Source organism: Rattus rattus, chromosome 9 (assembly GCF_011064425.1).
Source record: "Rattus rattus isolate New Zealand chromosome 9, Rrattus_CSIRO_v1, whole genome shotgun sequence".
Taxonomy (NCBI): domain Eukaryota; kingdom Metazoa; phylum Chordata; class Mammalia; order Rodentia; family Muridae; genus Rattus; species Rattus rattus.
The window spans coordinates 14,712,224-14,737,482 of record NC_046162.1 but is presented as its reverse complement, the minus strand read 5'-3'; the positions used below and the strand labels follow the sequence as shown (position 1 = coordinate 14,737,482).

At 42.7% G+C, this 25,259-nt stretch overlaps 1 protein-coding gene across 21 annotated transcripts in view; it reads left to right on the top strand.

The window, feature by feature from the left end:
- Rbfox1 (RNA binding fox-1 homolog 1) overlaps positions 1–25,259 on the top strand; it is a 1,521,216-nt gene that overhangs the window by 1,298,866 nt on the left and 197,091 nt on the right. The window contains exon 1 of one of the 21 annotated variants that reach the window (XM_032912766.1): positions 6,040–6,787. The exons of the other annotated variants lie outside the window; for them this stretch is intronic. Coding sequence (XP_032768657.1) covers positions 6,761–6,787 — 27 coding nt within the window. The 5' untranslated portion in view covers positions 6,040–6,760. Of the gene's footprint in view, positions 1–6,039; positions 6,788–25,259 lie in introns of those variants that run through there. 21 annotated transcript variants of the gene reach the window in all.

Genomic DNA, 25,259 nt, shown 5'->3' with positions numbered 1-25,259 from the left:
CTCTGCACAGATGCCTCCATCCCCTCCATCCATCACAGCGCAATTGCACCGGCGTGGACGGCAATGCTTTGCATTCCTTTCTGGGAAGGGAATCTGAAACCAGACTGAAGCAGTGGCCTCCTTACCAGCTGCCTTCTTAGTCCCCGGGCGCCCCTCTCTCTAAATCTCTACCTTTGGTGCTACTTTTTGGTTTAAGATTCATCGTACACAAAGATCCCCAAATCACTGCATGTGTGTACACACACACACACACGCACACACACACACACACACAGAGAGAGAGAGAGAGAGCGAGAGAGAGAGAGACAGACAGACAGACAGACAGACAGACAGAGAGACAGAGAGACAGAGACAGTGCAATCATGCTTGGGAATGCTTAAATCGCTGTATTTGTTTCTTGGGTTGTTCAGGACAGAAATAAGATGTTGCTACAAGTGGGGTTCATCCATTGACAATGAGAAACATGCTTATTACTTCTTGCTGAAATACATATATTCATACCAGCTATTTCAGTTTCTATCCCCCAAACAGTCCCAAATCACTGTCAGTACCTTAGCTCCGGCCTTAGTCTGAAAAATAAAAGTGTTTTCTGGGAGAGGGTGAAAGGGTGCCTGCTTGTGTTTTTATACTGCCATCAGCTTCAATGTCTGTAACAGGCTTTTCCTGCCCACTCTCCTAGCGGCTCCCTCCTGCCCCTCCCCCGACCCCCGGTGATTGCCTGGCTAGCTCCCCAAAGAGAAAATGTGTTAAGTGAACTTGACAGATTCCAGGCTGGCTCCATATGGCAAGGCCCAGGTTGCATGTTCCTGGGATCCCCAAGCTACTCTCACCTTATTATGATGGCAGTAAGGACACGCAAGTCAACATCACTGCATGGCTTTAATTCCTGGGGCCCTGGGGACCAGCCTCAGCCTTCAAGGTGGAATTAGAGGCAGCATCTTCCACTTCAGAGGCAGAGAAGCAACCATTTTCTCTCCTCCCCACAGTCAGAGAGCTGGCAGGAAGGGAAGGGAGTCATGGACCCAGAATGGGAGAAGTTTCGCTTAAAATGGCAGAGCTTAGATGTGCGGGTGCTCTTAGGGTTGCCAGAGGTTCTGACAAGGACATTTTAGCATCATAGTACTCTTGTTTATTGCTTGTTCTGCACTGTCTGAACCTTTGGACTCCTACAAATAATTGAGACTTTGACTTTGATTTATAAGTATCTAATTTGAGCTCCTCCTTCGTTTGAAAGCCATGGAGAAAATTAACTCCAAATCAAGTCAACGCATTTCAAGTGGCTAAGCCCTTGTACCTTAGTGATTAAGGGCTGGAGTTGAAGCCTACATTTTTAGATAGTAGGAATCTGTGAGAATGAGTCTATAAAAGACAGTCCTTTGCTGGAAATCATTTTATATGAGATATATAGAAAATGTGGCTACCTTTTTTTATGCTGTGGATTTCCATATTTTACAGAGAACTGTAGTTATGTAGAATGGAGACTCCTAAGAGGGCAGCGAGTCACTTAATTTGAATACATAAAGAGAATAGCAAGATGAGGCACAGAATTCACTCCAGGTATTTCATGGGGAGAATATCTAAGCAGTGGGAAGATGGGTTCCAGAGTTTTAAGGATGTAGGGATGAAAGAGAGAGCCAGAGCAGGTGCAGAGGTGCTCTTCATGCTGTGGGGGCTTGCGGTGTATGGGGAGGGAGGACATTCAGCATACCAAAAGTTCCTTCTCGCTTCAAGATTCCTAGGTGTGCTCACACAAGCTCACCCACTAGAGATGCTTTCCTGTGCATCAGATCAAAATTTACCTGATCAAAATTATAAATGGCTGTGGTGACTTCTAATTCTCTCTCTCCCTCCTCTCTCTCTCTCTCTCTCTCTCTCTCTCTCTCTCTCTCTCTCTCTCTCTCTCCTCTCTCCCTCCCTCCCTCCTCTCTCTCTACCTCTCCCCCTCTCTCTCATCTACGTGTGTGTGTGTGTGTGTGTGTGTTGTACACACACATGTTGGAGGGATAGCAGTAGGTTCCTGTGTGCACTTGTGAACATGGCCAGAGTGTAGAGACTTTGATGTTTTCTTCTGTCGCTCTCTGTGCCCTCAAGACAGTCTCTCACTCATGCTGGAGCTGGCACACAGACGCCAAATCTAAGAGCTCACCATATTTCTCCACACCCCCTCCTCCAGACCTAGTATTGGGGTTATATATGCACATGAACACATCTTTTCACACACGGGTTCTTGAGATTTGAATTTAGGTGTTTTTGTTGCTCAACAAGCCCGCCCCTTCATTTATTGATGTTTATTCACACACCAACGCAGAGCTCACAACCTCTGAATAGGGACAACTGAATATTGGTTTGAATTTCTTTAGCCAAAGTAATCAAAAAGTGACGACAGTAATTCCTTTCCTACATTGATAGGAGTCCTAGTCCCTAAACAAAGAGATTCCGAGAGTGATCATCAAAGACGCCTTGGAGATTGTGATAATATTTGCATAGTCTCTCTTTACCCGAACCCACAAATTGAAATATTTCCTCTGTGTAGGTCTCCCACTAGGCTGGCTTGTTGATTCTCTGAGTAGAGGTGAGGATCCCTCTACACACTCCTTCTTGACTTGTTCCTATAATGTGCTAATGTGAAAAAGGCTACTGGTACACTTCATCTCATTTAACCCCGAGAAAGTAGAAGAGCTTACCCACAGCTCTAAGCAAAGTGAATATCAGGTAGTACTAGGGGGGACAAGTGCATTCAATGCCTTCCCTTTTGTCTGCTCCCCATCCTGGAGCAGAATACTTTCTACAATCTGTAAACGGTCATCCATGGAAAAGACCACGAAGAACACATCTGCTTGCATGAGGCAGGTGCAACTGGGCAAGAGGCGTGCGGCAGACTTTTCCCATCTGACCTCACTGAGCATGTGCGGCATAGCTACTTTCTTCTCTCGTTCCACCAGGTCCAGATGATTTGAGCAGTGGTAGCCCATAATTCATTAGTATATGGTTAGTATTTGTGTTCTCCCCAGCACAGTGGGCTGTTTGTGTGTGTGTGTGTGTGTGTGTGTGTGTGTGTGTGTGTGTGTGTGTGTGTGTGTGAAAGTGTAGATACATGAACATGGGGAGGAATGCTACAGGTCCATTCTCCAAGAGCTGCCCATTGCTGTGTTTTGGACACAGTCTTTGACTGGCCTGAATTTTCCAGTAGCCTAGGCTGGCTGGCCAGAAAGCCATCTCTCTCTCTCTCTCTCTCTCTCTCTCTCTCTCTCTCTCTCTCTCTCTGTGTGTGTGTGTGTGTGTGTGTGTGTGTGTGTGTGTATATCTCTAGAGCTTGCCAGAGAATACCAGAGTTCACCACCACATCTGGCTTCATACATGAACACTGGGGATTGAACACGTGTCCTCAGGCTTATGTGGAAGAACTTCACTGACAGAGCCATCCTCTGAGCCCTAGCCTAGCATGTTGAATCTTTAACAGAGCTCTTTTGGAGAAAAGTCCTCAATTATTTGCCCCGATAATGGACATTTCCCACTTAATCTTGGTGTTTTAGCTGAGAGCTCCTTCCCCTCCTTTGCATCGGAGGTCGTAATCAGATTCACAAGGAGAATGCAGATGCTGGGCTCTGTCAGGAGACAGCGAGTTCCCACCTGTTCCTAGAGAGCCAGTCTGTGATGACTGGGTGTCTGATGAACACAATAACTGACTTTGGCTTAAGTGGTCTCTTTATGCTGAATGTTGTCAAGATCTTGAGAGGAAGTGAAGTATCCTAGGTGTTTGACTGTCAAAGCTGGATGTCTAGGAATATGTGAACAAACTCTAGCATCCCCAGCCTCTGTGCTTCAGATGGAGCCATTTGTTCTCTTGAAGTAATGCAGACTCATAGCTAGCGCGTGAAGCTAGGAGAGGCAAGCTGCAGAGGTTGTCCTTCTGTGTTTTCAGCAGATTCAGTTTCTCCTTCCATAAACTGGAGCTATCAGTGATATTGAATGGTACAAACAATGAGATATAATGTCTAATACGAAGTATATTTTCAACCTGGGATAATGTTCTACCCCACTTTTTTCTATAAACAAGGTATATACCATTTTTCAAGGGAAATTAATGTGGTAGAATATTCCTTCTTTATTCCAGTGTTCACTAGATGGTGGTTGTTATTATTATTATTATTATTATTATTATTATTATTTGATTTTCCCTCTTCTGTGCTACTTGGATGTTGCAGACTGCAAACCCTGTTTCCATCCCCCTCCCCGTTTCAAACATAGCTTTATTTCTGCTGTGGATTCTCTCCTGGCCCAAGGCCTTCATGCTACATGAGCAGACCCAGAACTGAGACCAGAGCATGCAGCCCAGAAGCACAGGCCACTTTCTGCTGCTGAGAAATCCTCTTCCTTCCCAGGGCACAGACATGCCTGCAAGAGATGTGGGAAATCAGTCGTGAGAAGTTGTAATTAATGATCTTCTGGGTCTGGGCACTTAAGGAAACAGAAGACCACCAGGGACTGGAGCAGCCTGTTGGATAAGAGTTGTCCTCAGGGAAGGCCTCTCTCTTAGGAAAGAGGGAGGCTTTGGAAGTCGAGCAGAAGGATTTGGGTGGCAGGGTCTCTGCAGCTTTCAAGGCTGGTACTCATTTGCTTACCTTTGCATCAGAATGGAAGTAACCTGAGTGTTGGACCCTGGCACTTGAGAGAAGCCATCCTGCTCTAAAGTCCTACCTCTATCTATCCCTCATTCTGTAGTTTTCTTGGGGGTGTTCCTTCCTTGGTAATCTCAGATTTACTTGTTTGTAAAATAGCCACTTTGTCACATACTCTGTAAGACTGTTTGGATTAAAAATTTAATAATACTCGAAAGTGAGCAGATACACAAAAGCACTCTGAATAACAGGTTAAACCAGGAAGCCATCTTCCCCATTTTCAGGGTGAGGAATACAGCAGTGGGGGTAAAGTATATGGCCACATAATCCCATAGACCATCATAGACATTTCTGTGGGCACAGTGTACATCCCACCCATGGTATCAACTACTTCCGAATCATTCAGATGTTTTGTTTGTGATGTCCATTCTCCTTTGGTAGGTAATCAAGTCTATAATGGAACCTGCTGCCTTTTAGTGAGTTAGAATGTGTCTGGTACGCATTAACTTGTTTCACTGCCAAGCTCTTTGTGGAGTTCAGTGACTCCTCCTATGACCAGGGGCTGTTGAGTCCCACGGTAACTCCTTCCTTAGAACTGTGGTAGCCAGGTCTTCTGTTCCAGTCACTTGGTATTCTCTACGGTGGAGCTTAGCATCCTGCTTTGAGTACCTTATTAACTGAGACCTATATATCAGCTGCACAGTGCACATAGCATGGAGTAGTGATGCTGTTATAGTGAGAAGCTTTCCTGATATACAATAAAAGTATTTTGACGCTTCTACCTCATCATGTCACAGGCAGGGCTATATGATGTAATATTTATTGTATTGGCTAGTTTTGTGTCAACTCAACTTAGAGTCATTTTGGAAGAGGGACCCTCAGTTGAGAATACTCCCCTGCCCCAACACACACACACACACACACACACACACACACACACACACACACACACACACCAGATCAGCCTCTGGGGACAAGCTGTGATGTATTATCAGGAGTAATGATTGATGTGGGTGGGCCCAGACCATTATGGGTGGGGCTACCCCTGTGTACCTGGATGATAGACGAAAGCAGGCTGAGCGAGCCATGAGGGCAAGCCATGCAGCAGCGCTCCTCCATGGCTTCTGCTTCAGTTCCTGCCTCCTAGTTCCTGCCCTGGTTTCTCTCAGTGCAGACTGCTTCTGCCTCAGATTTGTAAATTCATATAAACCCTTCCTTCCTCATATTGCATTTACATTCTTTCACAGCAATAGGAACCCTAACTAAGATATCACAGAGTTCTCAGCCCGTGCTAGGCATATTGCACTGAAGGAGATCAACTGATTGATCACAATCATTGTGGGTCACACCAAGTGTGAAATACAGGGTTTATAGTGGGTAAACTTTATGTAGCCCACACTACTAATAATGATTACATGTTCCTGGTACCAGCTCTACTGTGTTCTTCATTATTGTGACCCTTTTGACTCCCTGCTACACTTCCTTCCAGGTTTATTGATTGGTTGGTCAGTTGGTTGGTTGGTTGATTGGATTTTGAGACAAGGTCTCTCTGTGTAGCCCTGGATGTACTAGAACTCACTCTGCAGACCCAGCTGGCCACAAACTCACAGAGTTCTGCCTGCCTCTGCCTCCTGAGTTCTGACATTCAGGGTGCATGCCACCACTGCCCAACTCCCCCTAGATTGCTTTTAAATCAACAGTCAGCTTCTTATATTGTTGGCCACTTCCCTTTGGACACCTGGAAGGGACACTGGACATCTCATTTTGAGAGATACTTAGGGAAGATGATGGCTGGCTGCAAATGTGTTTTTCTAACAAAGGGAAAAGGAAAAGAGGTGAGGGCTAGGCTCCTGCTATGGGAAATGCTCCACAGAGGTGAGAACCCACAGCAAGGAAGGAACTTTCCTTCCTCAGTGTTTGGTGATGCTCCTAGATGGGCTGGTGAGCCCCTGTCTGCCCACCTCTATGCAAATGAGTCCTCCCACAAGCTGAGGATGTGCTGTCCTCAAAATCCAAACGCCATGTGCAGGAGTTGGGCTCGGCTGCTGCTGCACAAACAGGAGCTGAGGAAGGAGAGCATTTGCCTGCAGTGAGTGATCTCCGTGATTGATTGCAGTTTGACAAAAGACCTCCACCCGGGTATGAGATCTGACAACGTGATCACCACTGTAAGTTGCCTTTCTCAGGTCACGAACCTGGAGCTTCAGCCTGGAACATTGTGGGAGGAGAGGGAAGCCACCCCTGTACTAACAGGTGTTACTGTTGTGAGCACCTGTCCTGTGTTGGGGGAAACTCACTCCTCCCACTTGACAGGGCTCTGGTCATCCAGGAGCGAGGCACAACATTTGCTTATCACCTTAGGTGTCTGTCAGAATGGACTTGTCAGACTATTTGGGGACCCTTCTGTAAGTGGTTAGAGATGCTGTAGAGCGAGGCGATGCTCAGGTTGCCAACTAAGATCCCTGCCCTTGAAATCTGGCAGATTTCACATTGTATCCCAGCACAGCCTTTGCTAAAGACAAGAGAGACCCCGGCAGTTATTTATCTTCCATTATCATCCCTTCTCTCATCTGTGAAAGGAGGACAATAGCGTGTGTCTTATGAAAATAAAAGTCTATTAGATAAATGCTTAGCATGGTGTCTTACACCTAATAAACCCTTACTACATGGTAGGTTGACTTCTGTGTCATTAACATCCAGACCCTCCCACAATGACAGGGTTGTCATATATCTGTGTAATTCCTAGGGATATGGGTGTGTATTGAGAATACCTGTACAGCGATGGTCTCACTGAAGCAGTAGGTATTAAAAGTAGGTTTGTTGTGTTCAGGATGAAAAATACTACTGTTTTAAAAATCAGGTTTTCATGGGTGTAAATGCACAAGAAAAAGGGTCCTTTGGCCAAGTAGGTGGGTGTCTAGGGTAAGGAACAGGGTCAGGAAATATAGACGATTTTCATCCTGAGAAAGTCTGCTTTGACTGAATTAGAGCCCGACAGTCAGAGAATTCAGGGAATTAAGTCTTTTCAGGAAAATTCTCTCCCTATTTAGGATGCCACTCTTAGGAGCTAAAATGCAGGGCAGTAGTCTAGTACTTGTTTACTATGTATGAACAAAGTCCTGGGTTTAATCCCCAGGACTGTTTGTCAAAAGTAAACACAGAGAGGATGAAAATATACCATAGATTTATGATCCGTAGATAGATAGGCAGAGAGATGGATGGTAGAGAGATGAAAGATAAGCTGATTCACAGATGCATAGGAGATAGACAGATAGATGATAGATTACATAGATAGATAGATAAATAGATGATATATAGATGATAGATGATAGATAAATATATGGATGATAGATAGATGATAGATAGATGATAGATAGATAATAGGTAGATAGAGAGATAGATAGATAGATAGATAGATATATGATAGATAGATAGATGATAGGTAGCTAGCTAGCTAGCTAGATGATAGATAGATAGATAGATAGATAGATAGATAGATAGATAGATAGATAGATAGATAGATAAAGAGAAGATGGATAAATGACAGAGGTAGACAGAAACTGTTCACGTGCAGTCAAAGCCACCCATTTAGCATGTACCTTAAACTTTGATATGTATATATAGCCCTGCAGTCTGCTCTATAACTTGTCTATCCTCCCAAGTTTGCTTATTCCTGGATTGCCTATTCTGTCCCTATCCCAAGCCCAGACAACCACAGATCCACCTTCTGTCTCTTGAGTTTCTTGTCAATGGCCTTATTCTGGGAAGCATTCTTTTTTTGACACCTTCCACTTAAGGTATTGTTTGAGAGGTCCATCTGTGGCCTTGTGTTTGTGTGCCCGAAAGGAGTGCAACTCCATCTGTGTGTGCCCTCACAAGTTAGTGACATTTCTTTTCATTTTGGGGGTGTTGTGAATGCTGTGGGATTTGATTGTGTCTTTGTGTGGACACCTGTTTTTATGTTCATGAGGGTGTCACTTAATTGTTGGGTGGCCCATTAACTCATATTTAACATTTTAAGAGGCTGTTTTCCACTGTAGAAGTAGGGTTTTGTATTGAGTGTGTTTGTTTTTATTGGTGGTGATATTTTGAGGCAGGGTCTTCCTTCATAACCTTGTCTGGCCTGGAACTGTCTACATAGCCCAAGCTCTCCTTGAACTTGTAGTGATTCAGCTTCTTGATTTCAGGAGTTTCATACATGTATCTCCATATATATCTCCATATATCTCCTATAGACTGTACTATTTTAAGTTTCCACCTGTAGTAATTTCACATCTCTCAACTGCCCCTCTTTGTCCTGCATTGAGACTCTCTGACCTCTGTAATATTTACCTTTAGAATCCAGTGAATGGTGATTTTGTCAGCTTCACGGTGGTAAATATGTATTCTGTTCCAATGTGTATTTCCTGAGTTGTACAAAACTACTAAAGATTGAGAACTACCCTCCAAATTTCTATGCTGTTATTAGTCTACCATTATTTTAATAAAAGAAGTTCAATTCTATGTATGCAAAGTCAGAGGCACTTCTGTACTGAAGTGTTTCCACCTGGTGCGAGCATCTGGCTAGATGAACAGACGTGATATTTATTGGGCAATGAGGAAGGGTGTGTGACCTCAGTGACAGATCCGCTATGCACACACCTGCACACACAGGCACACACCTGTGTATTACTGGCCCTCTCTTTGTGCTAGAAGTTGGCCTCCATGCTGATTCTCTCAGGCTTTGCCTTGACATACACCACACTGTTGCATGCACAGTGCTGGAAAACAGCTGATCATCATCTTACATTTTGCTTCATGCTTTCCTGTGCTTCCTGTTGGATTAAAAATGATTAACATTCTTAGTTGGGGGTTTCTACAGTGGTAGGTTGCCCTGTGACTTTTTCCAAAGGACTTTAGTAGATGTCCCTCAAATACAGCAGGATGCTGTCATCTCCTATTTGTGCTTTTTATTAGTTCTAAAAAGTGGCAGATAAGAAGGTGAATGAACTGAGCATGTGGCCTTTGTCCTGGGGTGAAACAGCTCTCACCCCTCAGACAGGAGCTTTATATAATCAGTGCTATATAAGGGTTTCCACCTCAGGCTTATATAAAAGTATTCTAAACAGATAATGATTCTAGGAGGGCCTATGTCAATCTAAATGATACCAATTTCTCATTATGGGAAAAGCAGTATTAAATTATTATGTACCAACACATACACGTATGTGTACACACACACACACACAGACACACAATCACATACACACACAGAGACACACACACATACACACACGCACACACACGCACACACACACACACACACACACACACGTATATAAAGTATTTCCTCCAATTTCCTAATATCGGGATGTTAAATCCATTGATTATCATCTGTACTTTTTATTAGCAGTGGTCTGCTTATGTGGTATCCAAAAGTTAAGTATCATCCTGTAGAACATATATGGCCCACTGCCTATTCTTTTGAATATAATTTTATTGCCATACACCAACGTCCATTAATTTATATATTATTCACAGACACTGTCGCATTACAACCATAGAGCAGAGTTAATAAAAAACAGAAATGTACATATTTAAAATAAACTGTGTTAGAGCATGTGATATATATATATATATATATATCACATGTGTACACATGTGTACAGGTGCACATGCACTAATGTGGAAGCTGGAGGTTAACATCTGGTGTTTTCTTCATTCGTCACGCTCCTTGTTTACTTAAGGCAGGGTATCTCACTGGACCTAGAATTTGCTGACTGAGGAATAGTCTAGTTGCTCAGCTTTCCTTAGGAATTCCCCAAGTATTGGGATCCCTGGACCCCCAGTTGCTGGGATTGCAGGTAGACACCATGCCTGCCTGGTTGTTTTTCTATTGATACTTGTGGTCTAAAAGTTCATCCTCGGGCTTTCTCCATTACTGTCATCCCATCATTCCTCATTTGGCTTATCACATAGACAATCAGCAATTTTTCTTTTTAGGTAGAATGTGGAGAGTCTACAAGGTTAGTAGGACGTGGAGTGTCTACAAGGTTTGTGCAGGTCTGTGGAACACAGTTTGTCTCTCTCAGGTATATATGTGTACACTGGCCTAACGCCCTCACTATGAATAAGGCACTTCAGTTTTCTGAGTCCCAAATTTTGAGACTTACTAATAACATATTTGCATAAGAACTGTATCTGAGAAAATACAGGCAAATGGTCTGGAGTGCCCAGCGCATAGTTCATAGATGACCCTATTGGCTGGTGCCCGGCCCTGAAATATCAGCCATATTCCTCTCAGGATTACCTGCTATTCCATAGTTCAAGCTAAGAAATAGGCCATTGATCTGAGACCCAAAGGGCCAGAGAGAGACCCAGGTCACTTAATGTGGGATAAGACAAACAAGAGTCAGTTCTATCACCAAGGCTCCAGGCCTCCCCTTCAGACCAGTGGCCACCTCTCCTTGTTCTGTCTCCCTGCTGCTCTGTGAGCATTTCAAACACACAATCCTCTTCAGGGCCTTCATTTGAATTGTGCTTCCTTATTGCCTGAAATCATTTCTCCCAAGATGTTCATACAGCTTCCTCTTTCCTGAACACTTTTCTCACTCGCAAGCCTCTGTCTCCGCCCAGATCCATGCTGTTTCCTTTCTCAGATCTACAGGTCACTGTACTTTAGACCAATGCATTTACATGCCAATCCCTTGTCTCTTCCAAAAAGAGGTGCTCCCCAAGACACTGAGGCTTCTCTCTTGTTACATGGTCCACATGGATTACTTTTCCTGGGATGAAACAGGACAAAGTAGTTGCTTCATTCAGGGCTCTCCCCCTGTCATCTCTGTCTTTCATGCCTATCTTCCTGCACACAAAGACAAATGGAATCTACTACTCTTTCACCTCTTATATGTATGTGCAGATCCACAGCCAGTCCAAACTGTGGGCAGCTGGCTTCATGGACATGCTTCTCAACCTGCTCAGCTCATACGGAGTATCCTAAAGAACAGTGTGCGGCTTGTTCAAGCACGGCTTTGACTAACCACAGGGAGAACCCAGAAGCCCCTTTACTAAGATCCTGGATAGCTCTATTGTAGAAGTCTGGTGCAGATGAAAGCTTTGGCTCACCAAAAGCCATTTAGGAGTCTATCTCAATACCAGGGAAAGGGAAGTCTTTATTAGCAGCATCCTATAATTTCTGTGCAGGCAGTCCCACCCTTGAAATGGATTTCCTTTTTCAAGGCCCCTTTTCTAATTAACTCAGGAGCCTAGATTACAAGAAGCCAACCTTGTGAATGGAGAGGGCACTCTGCAGTAGTGAGCACTGGAGGTGATGTTTAATTAAAGAGATGCCATTAGAAGTAAGAGACCTGAACAGGTTGTAGTGCTAATCCTTCTGGCTAGTGCCTGTGTCCCTGCATGATGGTGATTGATGAGCTAGTCCTGCTCACGTCTTCATCTGCAAGGTGCATGAGCCCCCTCAGGCAGGAGGGACTCCAGCTCTCCATGCAGCCACTTGCCTTGATTGAGTTTCAGGGGCTGGAAAAAGGCACAGATGTGCAAATGTTCCTCCTATTTCTTCTGCTTTCTTCCTTTTTTCTCTCTTCCTTAGTGGGAAACTGGCTGGGTGGGTCTCTGAAAGGATAGACAGATAGATAGATAGATAGATAGATAGATAGATAGATAGATAGACAGACAGACATATAGATAGATGATAGATAGATAGATAGATAGATAGATAGATAGATAGATAGATAGGATAGATGGACAGATGGATGGATGGATGGACAGACAGACAGATAAGTAGATAGATAGAGAGATGGAGAAATGATGCATAAATAGATGAAGTGGATATGAATGTGAAAGAGAACAGAGACAGGTAGAAGATGCATTAATAAATAAGTGACAGACACATAGGATTATGGATGGATGTAGAATAATTAAGTGTTTGTATATAATTATATGTGTATTCATATTTATAGCCATTCATCCAGCAACTTACTGATCCATACAGGTATCTGTGCATTTTTCTATATTTCTGCAAGCATTTGTCTAGCCGTCCCTTTATAAACAGTTTTGTGGACCTCACTATCTTTATCCTTCCATATCTCTGTCTATCTCTGTGTCTAGTTTCCCTGTTCTGCCTATATCATCCTATCTATCTATTGTCTGCCCCTATCTTACTTTTTACTCATCTGTGTCTCTTAGGCCTATAGCATGAGGCAGCATGAGAAAGCCCCAGGCAAGTATTGTTGGTTTTGTTTTTATTTTGCAGCATTATGTAAGCAATCAAGAGGCCATTGGGTAAGCATATTTGAATGCAAGGAACTGCCTAAGGTAATTTCTGACAGTTATTTAGTAATTAGCCCTGTAATCATGAACATATATTCCAGGGTATGCTGGTTTCTAATGTCGAGCATGGTATTTATTTAATCCTGTGTATTTGAAAGAGTAGCCCTGTCACTGTCCATATGAATATGAAAGAACTGAGGCTTAAAATGCTGGGGACTGGCGAGTTGGTTCCACAGACATGAGCATCTCATGTTCTTGCAGAAGACCTGAGGTCTGATCTCAGCTCCCATATTAGGCTGCTCACAGCTGCCTGTAACTCCATCTCCAGGGATTCTCACATCTTCATCTGGTCTCTGACGTCACCCATGCTCACATATGTCCACACTGTCCCATGTATAAGCACAAAATAAAAGAAATCTATTTGAAAGGGGAATCATGGATAGTGTTCATAATATATAATATATCACAGGAAGATAAGGCTATCTCTGCATTCCATAATGTACACATCGTGCCTGTAAAGAATAAAATTAAGCAACCAGGTCAGAATTTCAGCAGTGGAATTGTGGGGATCATGCTATACATGTGTCTTTCTGCATAGTGTTTCTTTCATGTGGATGAGAAGACAGGTTTGTGTCTCCCAGAGTTCCCCTGTTTTTTCTTTCCCTTTAATTCTGTGTCCCATTTTTCTTGAGTGAACATTTTTGCCACGTGGCCAAGAAGCTGCCTTTTGATTCCAGGAAGCTGCAGAGCTTCCATCCGTCTTCTGAGCCAAAAGAAATTGGCAGAAATGTCTGGTTTGACTTTCTTCTCCTTCTTCAAGGCAGGTGCTTTTCTCATTATGGAGACAAGAATGACACTTTGTCCCAGCAAGCACTCAGACACTTAGACTACCTGTGTAGTTTGTGGTCTTGAAGCTGCTAGCTCACCGAGGCGCGGTGAGGCGTGGGGCTCTGCTGAGCTCCATCTTTGTAAGATTATATTTTCAGAATCTGGGATCCGACCCTCCTCAGAGAGGTCATCTGCAAGGCTGATTTCAGAAGGTGCTGCTCAAGTCTTCTAGCGTTCCAGACTGCCTTCTTGATTGAAGAGATTGGGTCTTTCATAAAATTGTGCACCCATTTCCCTGTACTAAAGGAATAATAGTGAATGGTCACAAAATTATAACTTTTCAGCTCCCATTAGCTTTGGTGAGGAAACTCTACTTAGAGAAGACAGTAGGCAAGTATTATTCATGCTAGTCCACCCATTGCTGACTGAAGGTGGAAACTTTATAGACACAACCTTACCTCATATGGTCTTATGGAGACATAAGAAACAACCTTCCCATGGTGCAGAGCAGAGGAATATGGGTAACTATAATCTAATTCTAGTGTCCTACAGCAGTGGCTTTGCCTTCACTCTCAGATAACTTTATTCTGACAATAGGGATGTCTCTGCCATCATGGGAACCCCACGGAACCTTAGATCATATCAGTGCCTCATTTCCTTGTGCACTCTGGAAAAAAAATATCGCTTGATCATGGCACTGCTCCCAGGGAAGGATCAGAAAGCTGTCTTTCTAGAGAGCTATCAACTAGCAATTCTGGAGGCACAAAGAAACAGATCATGCCATTTGCCTCTGCACCTCATTCCTAACAGTGAGACCCTGACATAATGTCAGCAGGTTGTGAATTATGCTGTGATATCCCAATTGTGAGTTCTGTTCTCTGATGCCAGTCCCTAGCCCACCCGACAACCTGTGCTTGACTGGCTGAGGATGCTCTACTCTCTCTTCTTAGGTCTCACTCATGCTACAACTTCCAGTCCTTCTACTTGACTCTCAGACCTTCTCTCCTGTTTTGCTACAACCTGCAATCTTGACCATAGCCTTGATTCATTACCTTGTGGATGGAGTCTCTTTCATATTTTTATTTATGATTCGGTCTGCTTGAGGAACGTTTTCCCATAAGAAGAAAATGGGTCTTAGAGTGCTGGATTAGGCACATATATAATGTTAGCCAGACTAAGCATGTGGTCTCTCTGGTTCCAGAATTTCTTGAAGAAATACCATTAATAGGTTTAACTTTAGTGTGTGGTCATGGCCTGCCTTTTATTGCTGGTGGGTTTTGCTGCCTCCCTCCTCTTCCTCCTCCTCTGTTTCCTCCCCGTCTCTTCTTTACTTTATGCTAAATTAGCATGCCTGTCATTGGCTAAGGCTTCTATTGCTGTGATAATACATCATGACCAGAGCTAACTGGGAAGGGAAAGGGTTTATTTGGCTTATATTTACATTACTGTTCATCATGAAAGAAAACCAAGGCAGGAACCCAAACAGTGACGGAACCTGTACACAGGCCATGCAGGCCATGGGGGGGCCACTTATTGGCTTGTTCATCATGGCTTGCTCAGTCTGCTTTCTTACAGCACTCAGGACCACCAGCCCAGTAATGGCATTATCCCTAATGGACTGGGCCCTCCCACGCATGCCTACAGCCCGATCTTTGGAAGCATTTTCCTTTTTGAGACTCTTTTCTCTCTGATAACTCTACCTTGTGTTGACATAAAACTAACCAGTATAACCATTGTGTCTGGCTTTTAATTCTCGATATGTAGTATAACACTAGGACACATTAGGCTTCCCTCTTCTGATACAGGCGTACATACCAAATGTCTTACACGAACAGTTCTTGTAGTACCATATTGTCTCCGAACGATTTAAAAATTAAAAATGGACTATTGTTTCTTCTTATTTTTCAAAAACTTTAAATGAGAGTTCGAAATGTGATTCCTTCCTTCCTGACTGAACTCCCATATCTTGTTAATTTTCATCGTGCCACTCCAGTGTGTCTCCTTTGTCATTCTCTATATTGATTAATGCAGCCTATGTTGTTAATGCCGAGACTAAGAGCCCCTGTCACTTTCCGCAGTGAACCCTGTGTTCCACGCTTGTATATCATGGATCCGGCTCAATATTCAGCATTAAACTTACCATATCAAAAGGTGGAAAAGCTCCATAATAAACTCACTGCTTTGTGTGGTTTTGACTGTATTCTGCATTTGTCATTCCAAACGTGATCTATGCAGGCATAAAACTCAGTTGCGATTCATCTACCAGGCAGAATAAAGTAAAAATTCCACCGGAATGCAGATTAACAACCGAAGAGAGGCGCATAAGTGGAGGGCTTTGTGTGTCTGTCCATGGTGCTGAACACATCCCTGGGTCTCCAAGTCAACTCCCCTGCCTTTGTCAACCTAACAATGCGATTATACTTAAATGACTATGTGACAAGGGATCAGGTGTTTCTCTATAATCATCCTTTAGTCTCATTTCATGGGACTATAGATGCTGTGGGTGACATGATGGGAACTGACTGTCATCTACCACGGAACTGCCTTGTCGTATAGGACAGATTCTTGCTACATGCAGCTCTTTACATAGATTAAAAGTAAATGAAATTAAAATGCCACTGCTTAGCTATACTGTGCATACTTCAGACACTTGGAGGCTACCCATGACAAATAGTGGCTGCATCAGACACCATAGATCTGTAGGATGGATTTGGAAATGACCCCTATTAGAGCTGCATCTTCGCCACTGCAATCAGTGAGTGAGTGCTACTTTATAGGGCAAAAGGGACATTATAGATATTATTAAGAGATAAATCTCAATGGAAAGTTGTTCTTGCATCATCTGGTTGGCCACATATAATCAGAGTAGTCCTCACAGGATAGGAGCTGAGGTGAGGAAGACAAAGACTTGATGGAAACAGAGATGTGGTTGGTTTGGAAGTTGCAGAAAGAGGCTGAGAAGTAAAGCATTTAAGTGGCTGCTAGAGGACAAGAAGGCAAAAATTTGGAAACAGCCCGGAAGGTCTCTACTACGAACCAAAACCCAAACCAAAACCATTCCCAGCTTCATTTTGCATATGTGCCATTGAGACAGAGATTCCAGAATAAAATGAATTTCTCAGAATTCAGGCAGAGTGGAAAGGAACAACATGAGGGAGTAGAAACTAAATTGGAATTGGTTTTGGATCTCTCCTGTTCAGGACTGAAAGAGACAGAGCTGGATGGCTGCTTCGGTGGGTAAAGTGCTTACCGTGCAAATGTGAAGACTTGATTTTAAATTTCTATCCCTCAAATAATAAGCTATGCACAGAGATACATGGCTGTAATAGCAGCCCTACACTTTTGAAGGCCGAGGTGGATGTTAGGTATTTTATGTTATCAATCTCTCCCTTATCGTTGGAGACAGGATCCTTACCTTGGAGCTAGAACTCAACAAATTGGCTAGGCAGGTCCCAAGGTTCCACCCTTATACCCCCTCTAATGCTTAGCGTATAGGAGAGAGTCCCAGCAGTTTGAGGGCATCTTCAGTTATGTAATACATTCCAGGGTAGTCTGCGTTATGTGAAACCCTGCCTCAGAAGACAAACCAAACAAAGAACTAGAGTTTGAGTGATAACTAAGGTTCATTCCAAGTAGTATAGTACAGTGGTACTTCTGTGGTTCCTGTAATTAAAGGCTGGCATTTTGTCTTCCAAGCCCAGAGTGATATCAACAGGGTGACGATACAAACTTAGTCTCTACTCCCTCATCCTGTTCCTTTCCATCCTGGCTGAATTTCAATGAATTTGTTTTATTCTGGAAATATTTTGTTTACTTAGTGTACACTGTCATTCCAAGTTATTTTCTTATCTGAATAATAGCAATAATGACAGCAAGGACGCCATGATTATCTGACACACACATATATCAAATGCTTGTTTTATTTTAAGCAAAGTGTTATGGAATTCATGAGCACTATCTAACTTATTTTATGAATAACCCAACAAAATACGTGCATTAATATCCCCATTTCCAGTGAGATCCGCTGAAGTGTGGGGTGGCCGTACCAGTTACACTCTACATTTCAGTCAGAGGGATTCCAGATTCAAACAATAGGTTTCCTGATCTTCAGAAATTCTTTTGTTCTAGAACTCAGGAGAAATATCCCTTTTCCTTTTCCCTTCATGTCAAGAACTCTATTATTTCTTTTTTCACACCTTGCCCTTTCAAGGAATAATTTACTGAAAAAAATGATCAGAAGAATCTCTTTAATAAAAATAGCTCATAAAAGTTGACTTTGACTCTTCTTAATTTTGAGTTAGGAGGCATGGCACCCAGGGTCTTGCACATGCTTAGTTGGTGCTCTGCTACTAGACTAAATTCGGAGGTTTTAGGTTATTAGTAAGAGCTCTCTATAAAGAGTAGAGCAACATCTGCCATTCCAGATATGATCCTCAGCAGATGTAAGAGAAATATGCTTGGCTGAGTTTGTGTTCCAGAACTAGTGCATACTAATGGCCTGTCAGTGAAAATTATACCTCTCTTCCTAGTCTCCATCTCCCCATCTGTTAAATGGGCTGATAATATCCACCTTTGAATTCCTAGAGGCATTTAATGAGATGCAAAGGTAATGTGATTTGGGAACACAGGGTTTTGTAAAGAATGATCGCTGTTTCCAGAAAACCCTTTTCTCTACTTTCTGCTTATAATGTCTTTAAATTCTGGTTTATATTATGTTGGTAGTATACCCTTGAGCAGGGTATATTTCAAACAATAATAATAATCAACTTTTAATAATAATCTTTTCTAAAATCTTATTTCTTCAGTAATCTCTTGTTCATAAACTGGACAAGTAACATATACCTGTCATCAAAGACATTAATAGGATAACATACACCTGTCATTAATGGGATCAAAACAGGAGAGTAGTTTGAACCCTGAACAACATGGCAAGACCCTGTATTTTAAGAAAGCAAACTTCAAAATACGAAACTGATCATTTCATGAATCACTCCAAATTCTATCCTGCATGAAGAAGAGATAAGCCCAGGACCATATTGAAATAATTACAAACTCTGAGTATCCTGCATAACACACAGGAAAGATGGGGAAGTCAGCATTCCTTGAATCTTTCACTGGTACACTCTTGAACTGAATTTCTGGGCGTCTGTCTGCTCTATGTCCTTCCTTCCCTGAAGCACTGCAATCTCCTTTGCTGTCCTGTGCATCACTCCAGCCTTTCTTCTCTAACCCATTGCTTCTTTACGCCCTTCTCTGATTCTCTTCCAAGACCTCTCAATAAAGCATTTAGTGAAGACTATTTGCCATTATTTTACCTGTTTCTCTTCATGTTTCAAGTTTGGTTCTTATCATCCATATATGCTACATTACCATTACATGTATGCACACACACACACACACAGACAGACACACGCAGCTAACTAATGAATAAGTGAATAGATAGATGGAAGGATTGATGAATGAGTAGATGGGTAGAAGAATGAATTATAAATGAATTAATGCATGAATGGTGGCATTGATTCCTGATATGCTAGCGTGTATCTACATGATTTAAGTAAAGAAATAGTTTAATTCTGACCCAGTTCAGTTGATACCCTTGTGGAGTAAGGTATAATGCCAAATTTCCCCTCATGTGTTAAGCAGCCTGCATACTGGAGTGTGTTCAAGGCCTCTTCTCTGCCCTCACACAGGGAGTGTCTACACTCTGCAGGATATTTGTTTGTAGAGTATGTTTCATCTTCACAGGAAGATGCCCAGTATAGACATTAGTCAGTTGATTTCTCGGAGGGTTAAAATAAGCTTTTAAAACCCCTTTACCTCTCTTGTCCCAAAATAGACACATAAGACACGTTCTCAGAGGCCCAGGAGCTGTGATTGATCCAGTAAAGAGAAAGTTGCATTATGAATGGAGTGGAGTTCTATGAGAGGCTTCTATGGGTTCATGTTCCAGCTCTACAGAAACTGTCAGGAGAAGCAGAGGATTTCTAGGACAACAGAGGTGGGCTAGGAGAGAAATCCAGCTTCACTGGAGACACCTCCATGAAAGCATTTAGAAAGATGCCAAGATGGCAGTTGGCTGTAATGAGGGGCCTCGCCTCACATTTGAGTTGTCTTGAGTTGAATCACAGCTCTGATTATAGACAACTTATGGCAAATAAATAAAAAAATAAACAAACAAACAAACCGGTGAAAATATCTAACAATGCCCAACAGCAAAGTAATGGAGGTGTTAGAAGCGTAGCTCAGTGATATATACTAAGGAAAAATCCCAGCACAAAGGAAAGAATGGAAAGGGGAAATGGGGTGTCGATAGGAGTTGGTATGAGAGTGGGGTCAGGAGAAAACGGGGAGGATACAACATGGCTAGAGACATAAAAGTAAGTTTGAAGATTATCTTCTAGTAACCACATTAAGCCAGGTAAACAAGAAATAATTACATTTAATTTCAAATTTTAATCAATTTGATATGGTTTCATATGTAATCAAGAATATTTTACTTAGTTTCGTCTACCTAAGCTGTTAGCGGTGCAATGCATGATCAAGATGAACACATTAGAATTAGTTTGCATTAGCCTCGCCTTCCAAAGTCTCTTCACTCTGTCCGTTTTTGCAGACAGAGCACAGCTCATTTTAGACCAGCTATACCCGAGAAACCTGACGCCTCTGCATAGCTAGTTACTGCTCCATTAGTACAGAGCTACACGCGTGAACAGATCTCACAGCTGAAACTCCCCAGCATGCAGAACAGTCTCAGTTTTGCAGAGAGCAAATGAGGTCATATTGAAGCTGCCCTGTGCCCCAGTTGGCTTCTTAGAAGTATGCTCGAGTCTGGCCCTTCTTTAACTGAGTTACATACTGGTTGCTTTATCTCTATTATGAAAACTTCACGAGGTAGGAAGTGACTTCAGCCAGTACTTTGTCTAGACAGTAGCACATAGTAGGTGTATTAGTGTTCTAAGACTGCCATAACAAAGAATAGCAAATTGTTTGGTGTCATCAACAAAAATCTATTGGTGCACCGTGTTGCAAGCCAGAAGTCAGTTATCAAAATTTTGGCCTGTAAGAAAGAATCTCTCTTCCTCCCCGCTTGCAACATCCTGTGGTTTTCTGGCATGGTTCATCTAGTGGAAACTAGGCCTCCCTCTCCTTTTATCTTCATGCAGCTTGTTCCTATGGTGTGCCTCTGTGTACAAATTCCTCCTTTGCATAAGATACAGTTGCATGGGGCTAGGGAGGTAGCTTAGTTGGCCTGAGAACATGCATTCATCCTCAGGACCCACATCGGAAGCTGAACATAGTGACGTGCGTCTACAATTCCAACACTGGGAGGATAGGGCTAGGAGAATACCTGGAACTTTCTGACTGGCTGATCTGATCAATTCATGAACCCCAAGTTCAGTGAGCAAGTGTCTAAAAAATAAACAAACACAAAAAACTAAGGAAGATACCCAAAATGTCCCCCTGGCCATGAATGCACTGATACACATGTGTGTGTACACACATATATACATATATGAACACATAGGGATGAAGTTGTGGTAGATTGGAAACCCATGCACTCCTTGGGTGATCCCAGTCTAACTTCTACTGTAGCTGTGCTGGCCCCATCATCAGTGTGTAACTCTGAGTATACAACAGTTCAACCTGGAGTAGAAAGTCTGATAAATTTAAGTCAGTGGTTGAATATGGAATCATTAAGTATAAAGAGAATGTCTCAGCTACATAGAGAGGTTCCAGGGTTATTGCACGCATATTGAAGATAAACATATTGGAAATCAAATGGGACAAACCATCCAGTGCAGAGAAGCAGTGCTGCCCACAGACAGAATGCTCTGTGCAAACACACCATGCTAACAGGTTTCAAAATGTTACTGTGGCTCTCTGATAGGTTCTGAATTCAATTAAATTTCCACCGGACTCTGTTTTCTTAGGCATTGTTGTCTCAGAGTTCTTAGACCAACTAATGAGCATGTCGCCATAGGTTGCAGACAATAATTTGGCCAGGCTCTTGATCTGTTAATGTCTGAACAAAATTGCTCACTTCTGGGCTACTTCCATTTCTCTGACAATAACACAAATGTTTTCTACATTTCTAGAAATACTTGGTTTTCTTTGGATTTGCCTTGATATCGTACAGAGCCGTTTCCCCCTTAAGTTAGAAAAGCTCCGTGAACTTCTAAGCTTCTGACGCCTACTCAGCTCAGTGTTCAAACAGGCAGGTGTCCTCAGAAGACCACACACCCTCAGCTCTAAAAGAATAGTGCCGGTGCCCTGATCAACCCTGTGTGAATCATCAGTGAATCTCCAGTCCCAAGTAGTTCATCAGTTTGAGTGTGGGATTGAAGACCTCACTGGAAGTAGGGACAGAATCAATTACAGAACTTAGAAAAAGAGAGCTTATTTCCTTGGCTCCTCTGATCACATTTAAGTAGCAGTGAACTGTGCTGGTGATGTAGCTCGGTGGTGGACTGTTTTGGCAAGCCTCAGGGTCCATACTCACAGTGGGGCCTTTCATTACTGACAGTGTATGGCATGTGTATGCTCAGTTGTGCTGTATTGGTTGTGGAAAGTCCAGACATTGTAGTGTTCTTGGGTTCTGATGCCTAGCATTTGTGTCCATTGCCTGCTTGTCATAAAGTCCCAAGTTTAGCTTTCTTTACTCCTCATGGAAAGTTTGCAGAAGAATGAGTGGGGTCTGTAGATCATCAGGCATGCATACCTATTGGCATCCCTATAATTGTCAGGTGACGTAGATGAAAAATGTCTGGAACACTGAACATAGACTATGCCTAGAATTTACCTCAAATCTCAAACAATTGTATTAACTGCCTGGCCTTTGAGACTTACGGAATGAGTTGCCCTTAGATGCTTGTGTTAAATGTGCATGAAAGATGCTTGCTACCCACCTCCCAGTTCCCAGTCTTGCATGGGAGGCTAAGAAGGATCATGTGGAGTTGCTCCCAGAAACCTTCCATCCTACCCTTGGCTGAGATATTAGGAGGGAAAATAAAACACCACTGGAGAAGTAATATCCCTCCCACACACACACTACATATATGAAGTGAAGGGCATTTTCTTTTTATTTCTATGTCAACTATTTGAATTGCTTTGCATGAAACTGCAGCACGATGAAGGTGGTTCTGTGAACTCTTCCCCTTTCCGTCTTCCTCACTGTGACTGGCTTTTCCTGGGAAGTGTCAATGCTGGATTTCCTCTGCATTGTGATCAACATGTGGGATCAACCATCCTGTGAAGACCATGCTGGCTGTACTGTGCTTTGTGTTCTCTAAGGCATGCTGGGCCCTCTGACTTTAAAACCCTCACAATAATGTAGGATGCGGTCAACCCTACATGTCAGAGGATAGTCTCGATTTCATCTTTTAGTTCCCCTCTATTCACTCTGTCATGCCAAGTGTGGGATACATTCCCCTATTTTAGCACCATGTCTACCTTCCACTTACTGTTTTTTCAAGCTATTTTATTTCTGAGGTATTTCTTGCTATTCTTCAATTCCCAGCTTAGACACCAGATCCATTCAAGGACGTTCTTGGACATTTTAGCTCTTTTCTTTTCCTTCCTCAAGACGTGTATCCCACAGTACAGAAAACCCCAAGTCTATCTTGGGACTCTGGCCTACCTAATCTTGTCAGTATCTGGGCCCTGGTTATGTAGTTCATCACTGCAGCCCCTACCTTGGAAGATGTGGGGTACCGAGCTACTGGAAACAGTTGTGTGGGTTCCATGTCGCTTCTTGAATAGGTCCCAGCCCTTGCTTTCTGGCAGTCTCTTTTGGTTTCCTTTCTTATATATCTGACAATAATTCATTTTATGACAGCTCTTTTTTCCTAGCTGGCAAACTATTAGAGGCTAAAACTTATGCAATGCACAGTGAAAGACAAGGTCATACTTTATCATCTTTGCCTGCTGCCATAACCAGATTAGACACTTTTCTACAAGTGAAGTGAATACCAGCCAATTGATATTTTTCATGTCAAACACCTTGATTACAAACTGTAGGCAAACATGAGGGAAATGTAAATGGCCCTATGACAAGCTCTTCCCCTGAAGGTGTGTATAGTTTCCTGAGACCTCTTTAACATCCCAGGGACAAACTTGAGTCATTTAAAATACAAGCAGATGTTGCTTTTATATACCCCTCATAGATTGGATGGGAGTGGTAGGTTGTCTTAACCATTTCTTGTTGTGACAAAGCATTGTGGGAGAGAAAGACCGATTTTGGGTCACAGCTTTAGGGTGTAGTCAGTCCATCATGGAATAGAAAGTTCACATTGCGTCTTCACTCAGAAATCAGAGGGAGTTGGATGTTGGTGCTCAGCTCATTGTCTGCTTTTTAGTTAACCTAGGGTTTCAGCCTGTGAAATGGTGTCACCTACATTTAAACTGGGTCTGTCTCCCTCAGTTAAGCAAATCTCAATCATCCTTGACAGACCTGCACAGAGATTAGTTAGCATAGAGAGTCTACATCCCAATGGGTTGATAATTAAGAGTAACTATTACCAAGGTATTTGTTGAGTCTCAGCTGGGTCCCGTTTCATCAAAACCACATAATAACTGGCTGTATATGTATCTGGTTCTGAGAAGTGCCAGAAGATGAAGAAACTCTGTTGATTCATGGCTACGTGACATACGTTTTCTTGTGTGTAACGTGAAGAGGGATATCTGAACAGACCTCTGTATTTTGATGTATTTGGATGCCTACTTTTCTTTTTCATGAAACAGCTCATTATCCATTACATCATCCCAAAGTGGAAAATGCATAGTGCTCTTGGCAGCAGCATGACTTAGGTTCTCAACTGTCCCAATCTAGTGATAGAGTCTTCATGACTCTTGGTGACATTCACTTTTAGTCAGTAGTACCTAGAGTACTACTCTTCTCTACTTCCTGTGTACTTGGTTTGCTGGTATGGTGTACCTCTCTTTTTCAAAACTGTACATATCATCTACAAAAACATTAACATTGGCTATGAAGGTGTAGATGACATTGTTACTGTCCATAAATCATATAGGGTAGCTATAAAGAAGCTACTGAAGAAGGAAAAACTCCACTGTAGTAGGCTTAGCAATAGCGGAAGTCCTTTCCAGTCATCTTGAACATGGAGTTGACACAGATTTGATGGAAGTAGTGGAGGCGGTGGTGGTAGTGGAGGTGGTGGTGGCAGTGGTGGTGGAGGAGGTGTTTGCTGCTGATGGTAGAGATGGAGGTGATTATAGAGGTGGTTATGAACTGTGATGTTCTTTGTATCCAGGACAGAACAATTCTTATTCAATTATGATTAAAGAACAGTTATCAGGGCCAGCAAGATGACTTAGTAGGTAAAGGCATTTGCTATGAAAGCCTGACGATTCAGGTTCCTTCTGTGGAACCCACATAAAGGGAGAAGGTGAGGATAAACTCCACAGTGAGGTCTTCTGACCTCCACAGGCACGCCATGACATGTGCTCACACACATTCATACGTACAGACACGACTGGTAAAGGAAGCAGCATTGAAACGCAATTTATTTGACCTTACCTTTCTGAAAA